This window comes from Watersipora subatra, chromosome 4, assembly GCF_963576615.1.
Source record: "Watersipora subatra chromosome 4, tzWatSuba1.1, whole genome shotgun sequence".
Lineage (NCBI taxonomy): Eukaryota > Metazoa > Bryozoa > Gymnolaemata > Cheilostomatida > Watersiporidae > Watersipora > Watersipora subatra.
In genome coordinates, this window is record NC_088711.1 from 35,502,998 (window position 1) to 35,518,866 (window position 15,869).

At 45.0% G+C, this 15,869-nt stretch overlaps 2 protein-coding genes across 2 annotated transcripts; both read left to right on the top strand.

Moving 5' to 3' along the window:
* The first annotated feature begins 2,016 nt into the window (after positions 1-2,016).
* LOC137394192 (uncharacterized PE-PGRS family protein PE_PGRS54-like) lies at positions 2,017-14,090 on the top strand. Its single transcript, XM_068080913.1, has 9 exons — positions 2,017-2,077; positions 3,647-3,966; positions 5,536-5,767; positions 6,899-7,135; positions 7,259-10,111; positions 10,210-10,956; positions 11,055-11,252; positions 11,500-11,976; positions 12,400-14,090. The coding sequence occupies exons 1-9, from the start codon at positions 2,017-2,019 to the stop codon at positions 14,088-14,090; spliced, it is 6,816 nt and encodes a 2,271-aa protein (XP_067937014.1).
* A 65-nt stretch (positions 14,091-14,155) lies between these two features.
* LOC137394193 (collagen, type I, alpha 1a-like) lies at positions 14,156-15,835 on the top strand. Its single transcript, XM_068080914.1, has one exon. The coding sequence runs from the start codon at positions 14,156-14,158 to the stop codon at positions 15,833-15,835; it is 1,680 nt and encodes a 559-aa protein (XP_067937015.1).
* Positions 15,836-15,869: the final 34 nt, after the last annotated feature.

The following is a 15,869-nucleotide window of genomic DNA, read 5'->3' on the forward strand; positions in this document are numbered from 1 at the left end:
CAACATACTCGGCCACTTTCTCTACCCGAGGAGCAGCGCATATTTTCTCGCCGGTCTTTTCATAGAAGGGGGAGGAGCCTGATTTGCATATGAATTAGCTAAATTCTAATAGTATTGGAACAGGCTTGTTGAGGAGAGTTTTGGGTTTAGTATAGAGGTAATTGTGCTAGAAGCTGGATTAAGTTTGCTTTTTCCTTAAGTCTTCGCTTTCGGCGTAAATTTGTTAAAGAGGGTTTTATGAGCCCTGTTTGTCAGATTGTCATCAGTGAGTGTGCTCCAGTCGACCTAAGTGTGTGGGTCTTGTTTATCGAACAGCACCAACTTACTGGTGGTCTCCAGGAAGTTTATTACATGCATTGCTAAAGAGCAGCGCTGCTTTCAGGTTACAGTTGCCGGGGAAAAAGTAAGTAGCACATTTGATGCAATAAAACTCACGACCATTGGAAGCTTACCGGCTTTTCACTTGGTACTCGAGTTCGTCTATGCGCCAAGTGCTCGGTATGCATACAAACTGTCTATGCAAACATGCGTTGTAGCCCTGGAATCTAGATACATGTGAAAGCTTGGTGTATGTTATATTTTTAAACGATCCATTGGTATATTGTTGTAGCGTTGCTTCTGTCGATTTGAACTAAAGAATTACAGCATAACAGCGTCATTCATTAAAATATATAACATTCAACTACATATAGTCGTTTGACAGTTAATCTTTCAGCGCTTATAGCTGTGTATGCTAGTAGATTACATACGTAATATCACGCTGAGGCCTAACTTAGCCTGCTGCCATCGCCATTGAGTGCTGCAAACATTGAAGTAGCTTGCCTTTTGAATGAGCTTTTCTCAAGAGTCTACTGCATATCATAGGATGTATATGTGATGCCATCCTCGGCGTAAGTAACGCTGTTCTGCTCTGGAGGTTTCTCTAGGTTCTAGAAGGTTCTGTAGAAAAAGCCTTACTGTTACGACAATATATTTGATACACGTAATTACCTAGGTCAAGAAGGGTGTGGTTTTTGAAAATGTTTGTTTTACTAAATCAATAATTGTAAAACGTTTTTGAAAAAAGTAGCGCTCTATTAATAGTTTTAACCTATGAGCTACAAAAAAACTATTAGTGTCGCAAAATTTTGTAAAACCTCTTTAAAAACAATTTTTGTCGCCCAGCATTACTAAATATCCTGTTCTTAATTCATCGAAAGTCTTTCAACTAACATATCTTTTCGGTAGTTTAGCTTGCCCTTCATGTAGCATCAGCAAGACAGCTTGGCGATTTTGGTAATTGATTTTTTTACCAAGCAATCAGTGTTCCCATATTGATGATATTGTATGATACCGGTATACAACGTTTTAGGCATGGACAAAAGGCTACATCACTAATGCGTCTCGTGTGTCCGCATTCTTATTTGCTGGTCGCGCGCACCTGCATAGCATTGTGTCTGCTCACTTGTGCCAGGAAGTGGGAGTGACTTTTTGTAATAAGCAAACCTGTTTGAAATGATTCATTAGTATAACGATATAACCTGTACTAACAATTACACCCATGCTTGACAAATAACAGGTATCATTGCTTCTTGATGCCTAAACTCGTCGAGATTTTATTGAAATTTAAAAAGATAGCAAAAACATTTGCTGAGTAGCCAATAGAAAAGTTTTATCCACTCATTCATTTCAAAACCAAAAAACTATTGAATTGGTTGTAATTTTGATGTGTTCTAGTGGCAGAAATGATTTATACTATGGCATAGCAGTAAGTTTTGCCAATGTCATAAAGGTGTGCCTGATGTTGGGAAAATTACGGAGCATCTACCTTTAGTTTTTTCAATTGCATGTTTAATTTGAAATGATCCAAGAAAAGAGGGTTGAAGTCGTATTAGCCCTTGAGGGACTTCTGGTTGCTTCCATCAATGGGATCTTGCGTGTTGAAACATTTAAATGATTTTTGGCTTGTTTTTTTTTACTATTGCGAGCTTGTGGGTTATATTAAAGTCATTTTGTTTCAGTTGTAGGAAGCAGACTATGTCTCCGCTCCAGGTATTGACTCCTCTTGCTCTCCTGCTGTCACTCGCACACGCTCAAAGTAAGTTTACAACCTAACGAATGGGTCCAACTATCGAGCATTCGCTGAAGCTAGCTCAAACATATTGCGATCAATTCTAGACGTCTGTTCATCCTCGCAGCTTTAAACATAATTGCTATGGCTTTAAATTGTGGGATTACGATCAGGAGAGGTCTAATCATGCAACGTCTGCTAAGGCTGCCTTCCGGAACAATCAGTCATCTTACTGAGGAATTATAGTATTGTCAGCACTTTCCACTTGAATATTAAATATCATATATTTTGTGAACTGACAGAAGTGAGCAATAAAATATAACATAGTCTCTGCTTATGGAGTGGCGAAATAAACGAAGTGAAAAATTTGCTTAAAGTTCTCATGCGGTTGCTAAAACCATTTTATTATCAGGGATACTTCGTGTTTGAAGGTATCTAAACATATTTTCAGTGATCTTTCTATAGCCACGAATGCTGAGTGTGTTTGCATTGCTGTGGGTGTTGACTAAGTAATAAGAAATACTCAACTAGTCAAATCCACTCACGAAGCTAACAACTTGTATACGAATGTTAGTTTTGTATGGCAACAATACACTTTGTCATTGACAAAATACGCATCTCAATACATGCAGACATATTTTGTCGCAACTGAAAAGACCGTAACAATGAATAGGGGGCGGTGAATTAAGGTGAGATGATCTTATCTAAGCGAAGACAAGAAAGGTTGCTTGTGTTGTTGGTCGCTTTTATGTTTCATTTTGATCTCGACTCTGTAAGATCGTTATTACCTTTTTGATCAGCGTGTGCGATGTTTACTGCTCAATGCAAAGAATCCCACAAAATATCTCGCTGCCGCAATGCTGCTTTTTATCAAGATTGTAAGATTGAGTGCGTTGAACCGGAAGAATATTTGATGTAGTCACAAAGTAGGCAGACTAATCGTGTAGTGGAGCGACTTCATTTTGGCGACAACTCGACAGTTGCCAGCAGGTGATCCTACTATTTAAAATGACTTACAGTATTAATTATATTTGTTAAAATCTGAATGAACTTTAGCTAATGGCATAAAATAATAATAACAAAAATGTACCAAAATATGTGCTAAAGCTAAAACACAATTTTTACTATAATAATAGTTGTGTTCATCCGTTCGGTTGTTTGAAGCCATAAAAAAGATTGCTTCTAATGGGATTCGACCTGGTTACTTTCGGCTTGGTAAACCGACACTTTAGGATTGTGCCCAGTGACCCCAACAGCATTTCAGAATAATTGTGTTATTACTTATTACACTTGAGGATATTATACGGCACACCGAACTGGCTGAGCACTGGCTATAATAGGAACCAATTGTCGCTTCAAGGAATATTATACAAAAAATTGTCAAAGCTTTCATTTTAAATTGAAACTGGAAAGTGCCTATTGATACAACTATCGGCAGTAGGTAGTATCTGTTGGTACAACTGTCGGCAGTAGGTAGTACCAGTAGGTAGTATCTGTTGGTACAAATGTCGGCAGTAGGTAGTACCAGTAGGTAGTATCTATTTGCCCCAAGGAGTGTTTGTAAGCATCAGGATTATATTTTTGCGTTTGTTGCAGGTTTGATATGGTCAATTCCACCAGGAACTGACTTCATTGGCTATAACATAACCAGTCGAGAGCAAGCATCATTCTTGACAAACGTTAAAGATGCGCCTTCGACATACGTAGACTTCAGCACCCGGCTTCGCACCGGTATACTCAGGCAATTTCAATACTACCTTAAGACAGACGACGTTGCTGTCTCTCCTGTCTACATACGCTTCCAGATTTGGGAGGTTCTCGGCACCAACTATGTTGGCGGTGTGCCAACCAACTATACTGTGTCATTAAAATATGAACAACGACAACTGTCGGGCACAGCTGATGGCGTCTATGATGTGAGTCGTTTATAATTTGTAGAGGACGGAAAATTTTATAATATCTATTTGCTGAAATCCTCTAAGACTAGGAATTTAAAATTGCCTATTACCTTGCCACAGCCCTGATAGGTGTAACAACTTATGGCAGTCTATCTTTGCCTTTACAAATCTAGCATACAAAGGATGGTTCACTGTCCATAATGTCTGCGTACAATGCCCTTCTCTCTGTGTCACACCTACAGTGTCTGGTGTATGTGTGCTTATTTAAGAATCTTAATTGAATTTCTTGCCTATAAGGCACTGCTGTCCGTTTTACCACTTGTCGTCGTCGCAGTGGTCGCAGTCATCAGGTTGAACCCATGTTAGTGTCACACTGCTAGACCACAGTCCAGCAGTTTAGAAGAACACGGTGAGTTTCCTTCGAAAATTTCTCGCCTCCTGCTCTACCAAAGAAATAAGCAAAAGCAGCCTGCCCTTAAAATAATTTTTTATAATTTGACATAAATTTTTTGTCATGAAACAATTTGCAGAAGCATTTAGCTAGCTAAATGCTTTTGTTTTGAGCTGTAGCTTTGGTTAACTTTACTTGGAACAAAAGCAATTTTTCATGTTGGACTCAACTGCTACTATCTTTGAACTACATAGAACTAACCAGAAGGAACACTAGCATGGGTTGCGTGAGAGGATTTGTTAAAAGTTATCAAGTCGTTTTCTGTCGTATTGCTCTGAGCTGTCGGCATAAAAATGAGCATCTCCGTGCACCTTGTAAACCCACTACACAAACCAGGAGTTTGTTTAAGGAAACTTGTATTACATGAAAATTTCATATAATGTGAAGTGTCAAGTTGGTGAAAGTTCTAAAGTGCGATTTGAATAATAATATTCCCAGCTTTCCTTAAAAAAATCGTTTTCTATGTTGCGGCACTTGATACAGAAAGCGACGTATAGTGGTATTATATACACTAGTACTTTCGCAGTCTATTATGCCGTGAGAGATTGTCAGTTGTGCCGATGAAGCACACAAGCGTTGCCACAATTATTTCGTTATCTAATGATGATTTTATTACAGACAGGTTTTAATGACAAAATTATAACAAAGTCGATGCTAGTTTTAAATACCTCGCCAGGATTGATAAATTTGGTGGTCAAGCGTTCTGTTTTGAAACTTTATTCAGCTTTTCTAAGATGCGGAAGTTTTGCTATTTCATTTTTATGTGATCGAAGAACGGTCGTACTGTTACAACGTTTTCATATCAAATACTCTCAAAAATGCGTGTCTTGCCTTTCAAATCTGCTAAAAGCGTTAAGGAAACATTAACACGATGAAATATTAACAACATCAATTGTAAATAGTTCATCATCCATTGGCTCTCGTTACTAATTTGTTGAAAATGTCAGGCGACTCTGAAATCCAGGATTTATCATCATCCCAGTATTACGATGATAAAAACGGATGCATTAGTGGTAAAGAATGTAGCAATATTCCTAAACTAGATAATTCCTTTTTTAGCTGCAGCTGCACAAACGTACCCCATACTAAATTGTTTGCTCAACTATGAGTGCATTATCGTTAGTATTATTCATCAGGTCGATGTGCCTATCCAAGTGACGGTAGAGGCTGACTGGGCCTTGGGCTATGCAGTTGAGGCTAGCACAGTACCTTTTACTTTCGACTATGTATCCGACCCAGATGCTGACAGTGAGACTGTGATCGATCTTAACATCGAACCAGGAACATATGGGGTCGATTCAAGCCAGCAAGCCTTTGCTCTATACGGTGAACGAGTTCAAAACTCGTTCGGAGTGGTTATCGATCCATGTGAGTGTTAGATAGCGAGTGCTTTTAAGCTACCAAACAATGTTGCAACATTGGAATTATCCTATCGTGTTTTATCGTTTATCCTGCCATATTATGACCTTAAAAACTAACCAAATGTCAAAACCTGAGAAAAATAGTCAGTTTGGATTTCTTCCAATGAATTTAATGATGGAAATATCATCCAATAAGCAGCAAGTTTTTAAATGATCCTAAACTACCGCTCAATGCAAAACTACGACCTGATTGGTTAATTTCTGTGGCATCTTCATCATCAGGAGGGTTTTCTGTGAATTTTGTTTATTGATTAAAACAATATCTGATAAGCAGAAAGTTAGTAAATTAGCTCTAAACAAAACTATAACCTGATTGGTTAATTTTTATGATGTCATAATATTATGATCAAAATGATTTTCTGCGAATTCCATTTAATGATAGAAATAATATCATCCAATAGACGAAAAGTTTGTTAAATAATCCCAAATTACTACTCTAAGCAAAACTAAAACTTGATTGGTTAGTTTGTGATGTCATCATATGAAGCTTTGTTCCTGTTAAAAACATGAACAGATTCAACAGGTGAGGCAAGGTAGACCTAGCAATACAAGCCGCGTAACCTCCGCTCGCCTGCAGACTATCTGTCTGCAGTGACAAAGTTTTAAAAAGCTAAAACTGAGTTGAAAGGTCATTTAAACTTTCTCTAGACTGCCTGATAAATATTGCACAAAGCGCAAGCTTTTTTGCTAAAATCATCCGGTATGACAACTCTGCTTCAAATTGTTAGAACTTAGCAGAACACGCGGTAGACATTGCGAGGTACATATATGGGTGAGTTTACATTTAGTAGTCGCCGTTTTGAGTCTTCCTTAACTATACAGAAAATAAATACTGAACTGCCATGGTTTACAGAAGTTATAACATAGTAAATAAAGGCGCGCATGTAAGGCTTGTAACAGTAGATCTTGCTTCCGTCATCGTCTATAAGATTAAAGGATGATATGATATTCAACAATTTTTAGTCTATTTGTTGTCATTGAAATGTTCAAACATCTTATTGACGAACTGCTAAAGATTGTTTTGTAAAATAATTATAGGATACTTGTAACAATAAATATTTTATACTTAAATTTGCAGTGGTACCTGGGCCAGTAGGACCAGTTGGTCCCACCGGGCCAGCTGGAGGACCCACTGGTGCAACAGGTGGTACAGGACAAACGGGCCCAGCTGGAGAAGCTGGCATACCTGGACAGACTGGCGCAACTGGAGACCCTGGACAATCTGGAGCAACTGGACCAACTGGGCCAGCAGGAAACGACGGCATTCCTGGAGTAAACGGTAACAGCGGAGAGACTGGATCAACTGGACAGATGGGTAGGTCCTTTGTTTGCTTTTGAAATTCATAGTTTTATGGATAGTCATCAGTTTGAAACATTTCATCTGTAAATTAATTGTCCTTGTGGTTAGCGCTCTGATATTCTGATTTTCTGGTTTTAGGCCCTACCGGAAGCACTGGCCCTACGGGTGCTACGGGAGGTCCTGGGCAGACTGGTGCAACTGGCAATTCGGGAGTAACAGGAGCGCAAGGCCCGGCAGGAGAAAAAGGTACTGCAGGTGAAAATGGAGCGACTGGACCAACAGGCCCAGCTGGACCCGGAGGAGCGGATGGACAAACAGGTGCAACAGGATCAGAAGGGCCTGCCGGTCCGGCAGGACCTACTGGAGCTCAAGGACCAACTGGATCTGTAGGTGCTGATGGAAACCCGGGCAGTGCAGGAGCGACTGGAGCACCAGGTGCTACTGGTACTGCTGGCGATGCTGGCCAAACTGGTGCCACTGGCAACAGAGGAGCAACTGGTGGGAGAGGATCTCCAGGAGAAACTGGACCTACTGGTGAACAAGGATCGCCTGGTGCAACTGGTCCTGCGGGCGATAAAGGAAGTATGGGAAATACTGGGAGCACTGGCTTGACTGGACAAACAGGTGCAACTGGTTCGAATGGAAATACTGGTGCTACAGGTGATATTGGTGCTACCGGTAGTAAAGGAGAAGTTGGTGCTACTGGGCAAGTAGGAGCAGATGGTGCCAAAGGAGACCCAGGTGACCAGGGACCAGTTGGATCTACTGGATCCACAGGTCAGACAGGCCCTACTGGTGCTACTGGTGTTGTGGGCAATACTGGACCTGTGGGTGCAACTGGAAATACTGGTTCAAAAGGTGACCAAGGAGCGACCGGTGTTATTGGACAGACTGGACAAACTGGTGCGACTGGAAACATTGGGCCTACAGGTTCTACCGGCCCTAGTGGCCCAACGGGTTCTACTGGAGCGACAGGACTGAAAGGAGACTTGGGAAATACTGGAGGGACAGGATCTACAGGACAAACTGGATCTACGGGTGTCACTGGACCTACTGGGCCAGAGGGTCCGATGGGAGCAACTGGAAACGTTGGCCCTACAGGTAGCACAGGTTCGAAAGGCGATCAAGGAGAGTCTGGTATCAAAGGATCACTTGGAGATACAGGCGCAGTTGGTTCCACAGGACCTACAGGTGGGACGGGATCAACTGGACAGCAAGGTCCAACTGGCCTTGAAGGAGCCACAGGACCACAAGGTAACAAAGGAAATGTTGGGAACACAGGGCCGACAGGTGCTACAGGTATCGCCGGCCCTACTGGTTCAACCGGACCAACTGGAGCAACGGGTAATATTGGTCCTACAGGAGCTACTGGCTCTACAGGAGTAACAGGTCCAACTGGTGCTACTGGTACCACTGGCTTGAAAGGTGACAACGGAAACACAGGTGCTACTGGTGTTACTGGTAATACTGGACAGACTGGAATAACGGGTCCAACTGGCGCAACTGGTGTCAAGGGAGATACTGGTGCAACAGGTGTTACAGGAAATAAGGGAGATTTGGGCCCAACTGGTGCAACTGGACTGACAGGAAATACTGGTTCAACTGGTCAGACTGGTCCTACAGGGGCAACAGGCCCGACTGGGCTGACAGGAAGCACAGGAGCTACAGGAGTAAAGGGCAACATTGGTAACACCGGGCCAGTAGGTGCAACTGGACAAACTGGACAAGTAGGATCAACTGGTGCTACTGGACAAACTGGACAAACTGGATCAACTGGATCTACTGGACAGATGGGCAATACCGGTCCAACCGGTAGTACTGGACCTACTGGCAGCACAGGAATAACTGGTCCAACAGGTGCAACAGGACTCACTGGAGCCACGGGTGTCACTGGAAATACAGGACCAACCGGTCAGACTGGCCCTTCTGGCTCCACTGGCTCAACGGGCGTCACGGGAAACACTGGTGCAACTGGATTAAAAGGTGACAAAGGCGATACCGGATCTACAGGGGCAACTGGACAGACAGGATCAACTGGACAAACTGGGCCAACTGGCGCAACCGGCAATACTGGCTCGACTGGTATTACCGGACCCACTGGTGCTACTGGTGTTAAAGGAAACAAAGGGGAAATTGGAAATAGCGGAGCAACAGGAGTGGCTGGAAATACTGGGGCTACTGGTAATACTGGAGCAACTGGACAAACTGGCCCAACGGGTGCTACTGGTTCCACTGGAGTGAAAGGTGATGTTGGCAACACTGGTGCAACGGGATTGACAGGCGCAACTGGACCAACTGGCGCAACAGGAAACACTGGCATAACAGGACCCACTGGTTCAACAGGTATCCAAGGCCAAAAGGGTGACATAGGCAACACAGGATCAACTGGTGTAACGGGTTCTACTGGTAGCACTGGTGTCAAAGGAGACAAGGGTAACATTGGTGATACCGGAGCCATAGGACCAACTGGTAGCACTGGTCAAACAGGATTGAAGGGAGACGAGGGTGATACCGGTCAGACAGGAGCTACTGGTGGTACTGGTTCTACTGGTAACACCGGGCCGACAGGTGCAACAGGCCAAACTGGCTCAACTGGTCCAAAAGGTGACCAAGGCATTAAAGGAGACACAGGAAGTACCGGTTCAACAGGCCAGACTGGGCCAGTGGGTGCCACAGGTCCTGTAGGAGCAACCGGCAATACTGGTATAACCGGACCAACAGGAGATACTGGTGCTACAGGAAATAAAGGCGACAAGGGAGACTTCGGTGCTACTGGAGCAACTGGTCAAACGGGAAATACTGGCCCTATTGGTGCTACTGGTACAACTGGTATTACTGGTCCAACTGGTGCTACTGGACTAACTGGTGCCACTGGAGTGAAGGGAAGTAATGGTAACACTGGACCTGTCGGCTCAACTGGCTCAACTGGTGTTATTGGTCGACCTGGACCTATTGGCGATACCGGACCTACTGGGGCAACGGGATCTAAAGGTATGAAAGCAGTTAGAGATTTATCAGTTTGTCATTGATCATGCAGTCTAACCATATAATCAATAATGTTGATATAATTGTCTATTTTGCATTTTCAGGAAATAATGGGGACACAGGACTTACTGGAGCTACTGGCAGCACTGGAAACACTGGTCCAACAGGTTCCACTGGTCCAACAGGTGTCACTGGTCCAACTGGAGCAACTGGAGCAACAGGAAGCACTGGAATCACCGGACCAACTGGACCAACTGGCTCTACTGGTGCAACTGGAGTGAAAGGAGATGTGGGACAAACAGGTCCCAAAGGATCTAAAGGTGACAATGGTTTAACTGGAGCTACCGGTAACACAGGACCTACAGGCTCCACTGGATCTACAGGAAATGTGGGATCAACAGGTCCTACTGGTGCTACTGGTCAAACTGGCGCTACAGGAAACACTGGCATAACTGGACCTCAAGGAGCAACTGGTAGCACAGGTCTGACTGGAGCTACCGGGCCAACAGGAGCAACCGGTCTCAAAGGTGACAAAGGAAATGCTGGAAACACAGGCGCTACTGGTATCACTGGACAAACTGGATCAACTGGTTCAACTGGCCAAACTGGAAATACTGGTGCAACTGGTTTGAAGGGAGATATAGGAAATACAGGAGCCGTTGGATCAACCGGACAAACTGGTCAAACGGGCTCTACTGGTCAAACTGGAGCAACAGGAATAACTGGACCAATTGGTTCAACGGGAGTGAAAGGTGACAAAGGTGTCATTGGTGATACAGGAGCGGTGGGAGCTACTGGACAAACTGGATCAACTGGACAGACTGGTCCAACAGGCACTACAGGTGGCACAGGTAAATATTTATCCAATTCATGTAGTGTCTGTAGAGTAAAATCAGTCATCGGTGGAATTTCGAGTTGTGTTGACCATCTTTTGAACTTTTTGCGTTAGGTGCTACTGGACAAACGGGCTCAACTGGTATAACGGGTCCTCAAGGAGACAAGGGAAATTCTGGGGCAACAGGTTCAACAGGGCAAACCGGAAGTACTGGTGCCACTGGGCTTACAGGAGCTACTGGAAATACTGGTGCCACTGGAGTGAAGGGCGATAAAGGAAACATTGGTTCAAGTGGAGCAACCGGTCTCACAGGTGAACATAGCTAGCATATTTATCTGATGGTTCCATTTTTTTGCCTGGATGCTTAATTATTTGGCGTGACGTCTTAGTAATTTATTACGTTATTTTGAAGTACAGATTCTTCAAGGCAAAAACCTTTCAGCTACGAGTTAACTTCTTTTTTGCAATGTAATTTTATTTATTTATATATTTATTTGATGCGATTAGGCAAGTAGGTTTGTGCATTTCAAATGTATAACCAATAGAATTGTTTCAACAGGTTCAACTGGCAACACTGGAGCAACAGGTCCAACTGGTGCAACTGGAGTGGATGGAGCTAAAGGAGACAAGGGCAACTCAGGTGCAACTGGCTCAACTGGGCCGACAGGGGCTACTGGTCTAACTGGCTCTACAGGAACTACAGGACAGACAGGTGCTACTGGCCCGAAAGGAAATATCGGTGATACTGGAGCAGTCGGGGCCACTGGCAGTACTGGTAATACAGGAGCCACGGGAAATACTGGACCAACTGGAGCGACTGGCTTGACAGGGGCAACTGGTTCCAAAGGTAACCAGGGAGATTCTGGTGCAGTTGGTGCCACCGGACAAACTGGAAACGATGGACAAACTGGTTCTACAGGATCAACTGGAAATCGGGGATCGCCGGGAGAGACTGGACCAACAGGTGCAACTGGATCTACTGGTCAAACTGGTCCAACAGGCAGCACTGGACCTACTGGACAAACAGGACTAACAGGTAAAATATATTTCCTTGCATGCAGATGGACGAAGGCTTAAATCTAAACTGTCAAATCATTTTGTATGCTTGTAGAAAGACTTGCCCCGATTCCTTTAAATGAACAAAAATGGAATCGTCAATTACCTTTTCTGATTAACTCTTGCATTAAACCCTTGATATGCCTTGCAAATCCCGCTTTTAATCTTGTTTCTTAGCAGAATTGCTGAACTTTGCTGTCTGTGCTTGACTTGAGTTTCTCTAGCATATCTCTAAGACTGATGACTATAAATATTATACTTATCTTACCGAAGCTCCATTTATAAATTTTTAAAAGAAATTGTTGATTGCTGGATTTAGTAGGTAGATGGCCAAGTTTAAAAACTCCGTGTAGTAAAGCAAAATGTAGCGGGCTACTGATTATGCATCTATTAAACTTTGCAGGTGCTACTGGACCTACTGGTGCCACTGGAGTTACTGGCTCTAAAGGAGATCAAGGTGATAGTGGTGCAGTGGGAGCAACAGGTAATACTGGAGCTACTGGACAAATAGGTCAAACAGGTGCAACTGGACCGATGGGAGCTACAGGTAGTACAGGTCTTACGGGAAATACTGGAGCTACTGGCAACACTGGTTCTACAGGAGAAACTGGCCCAACTGGTGCTACAGGAAGTACTGGGCTCACAGGCTCAACTGGAGCTACCGGACAAGTGGGTCCAACAGGAGTGACTGGTCCGTCTGGTGCTACAGGAAGTACTGGTGTAACTGGTTCAAAGGGAGACAAAGGAGATAGCGGTGTCGATGGTCAAACTGGACTGACGGGTTCAACAGGTCAAACCGGTAGCACAGGTCAAACTGGTCCAAAAGGTAATCTGGGAGACACTGGAGCTAAAGGCAATGTTGGATCAACTGGTTCCACTGGTAATAGAGGTGCTCCCGGTGAAACTGGTCCGACCGGTGCTACTGGTGTCACAGGAGAGAAAGGAAGCAAAGGTGACTCGGGAGCAGATGGGGCTACAGGAGGAACTGGTGCAACTGGACAAACTGGTCAAACAGGAAGCATTGGACCAACTGGTGCTACTGGTCAAAGTGGACCAATGGGAGGTACAGGTTCCACCGGTGCTACTGGCAACACTGGCGCAACTGGTCTGACTGGCGCCACTGGTGGTACTGGAGTAAAAGGAAATAAAGGTGATTCTGGTGTTGATGGAGCCACTGGTAACACTGGGAGTACAGGTGCGACAGGCGTCAAGGGTTCAAAGGGCGAGATTGGAAGTAAAGGAGATAAGGGAGGAAAGGGAGTTTCTGGAGCAACAGGAGCAACGGGAAACACCGGATCTACAGGACAAACGGGTCAAACTGGATCTACTGGTGCGACAGGAGTCACTGGGCCAACAGGTGCAACTGGCAATGTTGGACCTAAAGGATCGAAAGGAGACAGTGGGAATGATGGCGCGACTGGCCAAATCGGGGGAACTGGTGCCACAGGATCCAAAGGAAATAAAGGTGACAATGGTCTTACAGGAAGTACTGGCAGCACTGGTGTTGCTGGTTCTAAAGGTGACAAGGGTAATTCCGGAGCAACTGGTGCAACTGGAAACAACGGAGCAACTGGTCAAACTGGAAACACCGGAGCAACCGGAGTCACTGGTATAACTGGACCAACTGGCGCAACAGGAATTCAAGGAAGTAAGGGAGATAGTGGTGCAGTGGGTGCCACAGGGCAAACCGGGTCAACTGGCAATTCCGGTGCAACAGGACAGACTGGCTCAACTGGACAGACTGGTGCTACTGGGCTCTCAGGCGAAACTGGTCCAACTGGTTCTACTGGACCTATGGGACCTACAGGTTCAACCGGCTCTAGCGGTAGCACAGGTCCCAGAGGATCGAAAGGCGATTCTGGAGCAGATGGGGCTACAGGTGCTATTGGTCCAACTGGCTCAACAGGAAGTACAGGACTCACTGGAGCTACAGGACAGACTGGCCCAACTGGTTCTAAAGGAAACGAAGGTAGCAAGGGAGTGTCTGGCAGCATAGGCGCTACTGGCCAAACTGGACAGACCGGATTAACTGGACAGACAGGTGCAACTGGCATTGCTGGTGAAAAAGGCTTGAAAGGTAAGCTGCTCTTCTAACTCCCTATATGACGAGTACCAGAAAAATGCTTATTCTAATCTCAGCTGCACTAGACTAGGTTAAAATGTTTTCCTTGATTGTAGGAGATAGTGGGGCAACTGGAGCAATCGGTGCAACGGGACAAGTCGGGAGTACAGGCATCACTGGACCTACGGGTGCGACTGGTTTAACTGGAAGCACTGGAGTAGTGGGACCAAAGGGTGATAAGGGAGTGTCGGGAGCTGATGGTGCGACAGGAAACACAGGAGCTACCGGACAAACCGGATCCACAGGCCTGACTGGTGCTACTGGTCTTAAAGGTAATTCCGGTGATAAAGGTGCTCAAGGTGACAAAGGCAATAAAGGCGATTCTGGTGCAACTGGTGTTACTGGAAACACTGGTGCGACTGGGCAAACGGGATCAACCGGACAGGCTGGTAACACCGGAGCTACTGGACAGGTTGGTGGAACAGGAGCCACTGGAGTTGCCGGCTCAAAAGGAAATATTGGAAACACTGGTCCTATGGGAGCCACAGGTCCAACTGGTGCTACTGGTAGTCGAGGACCTATCGGAGAATCCGGATCAACAGGTGCAACAGGAAGTACTGGTGCTGTTGGTTCAACCGGTGCCACAGGAAACACTGGACCAACCGGAAGTACTGGACCTACTGGTTCTAAGGGAAACAAAGGGGATTCAGGGGCAGATGGTGCAACTGGTCTAACTGGAGCCACTGGACAAACTGGTTCAACCGGTCAAACTGGTAATACAGGAGCTACTGGGCAAACTGGTTCCAAAGGTAACATAGGAGATAAGGGTGACTCTGGCGCAGTGGGTGCTACTGGTAACACAGGTGCAACAGGGATCAAAGGTAACTCTGGCAGTACTGGCTCCACAGGAAGCACTGGACCTAAAGGTTCCAAGGGAAACAAAGGGGATTCGGGAGCCGTTGGTTCAACTGGTCAAACTGGTTCAACTGGTCAAACTGGTTCAACTGGTCAAACTGGACTTACTGGGCCTACAGGAGCAACTGGTTCAACAGGCTTCAAAGGAGACAAGGGTGACTCTGGTGCAGTAGGAGCTACAGGAATGACTGGTACAATAGGAGCTACAGGCAACACAGGAGCAACAGGTTCCACCGGTAACACTGGACCAAAGGGAGACAAAGGAGATAGTGGAATTAATGGGGCTTCTGGATCCACAGGACAGACCGGTAATACCGGAGCTACTGGTGTTGCAGGAAGTAAAGGTGATAAGGGAGAAAGTGGTGTGAATGGAAATACTGGAGCTACTGGAAATACAGGTGCCACTGGTCCCATTGGTTTAAAGGGACGTACTGGTGCTACTGGACTCACTGGTGCTACTGGAGTTGCTGGTTCTAAAGGAGACAAAGGTGTTAGTGGTTCAGTGGGAGCAACTGGTAATACTGGAGCTACTGGATTTAAAGGAGATGTTGGTAGTACTGGAAGCACCGGACAAACGGGTCAAACTGGTTCTACCGGTCCAAAGGGACAAAAAGGAAACACAGGAAACACTGGTTCAACAGGTGCTAAGGGCGATTCTGGTGCAGTAGGTGCAACTGGTAACACTGGGGCAACCGGCAACACTGGTGCTACTGGTTTGACTGGAATTACTGGAACAAAGGGAAACAAGGGTGACAAAGGTGTCTCTGGTACTGATGGTGCTACTGGCAGTAGCGGTGCAACTGGTTCAACAGGGCAAACAGGACAGACCGGATCTACTGGATCTATGGGACCCACAGGTTAGTTGTGCAGACAAATCATAACTTTATATCTAATAG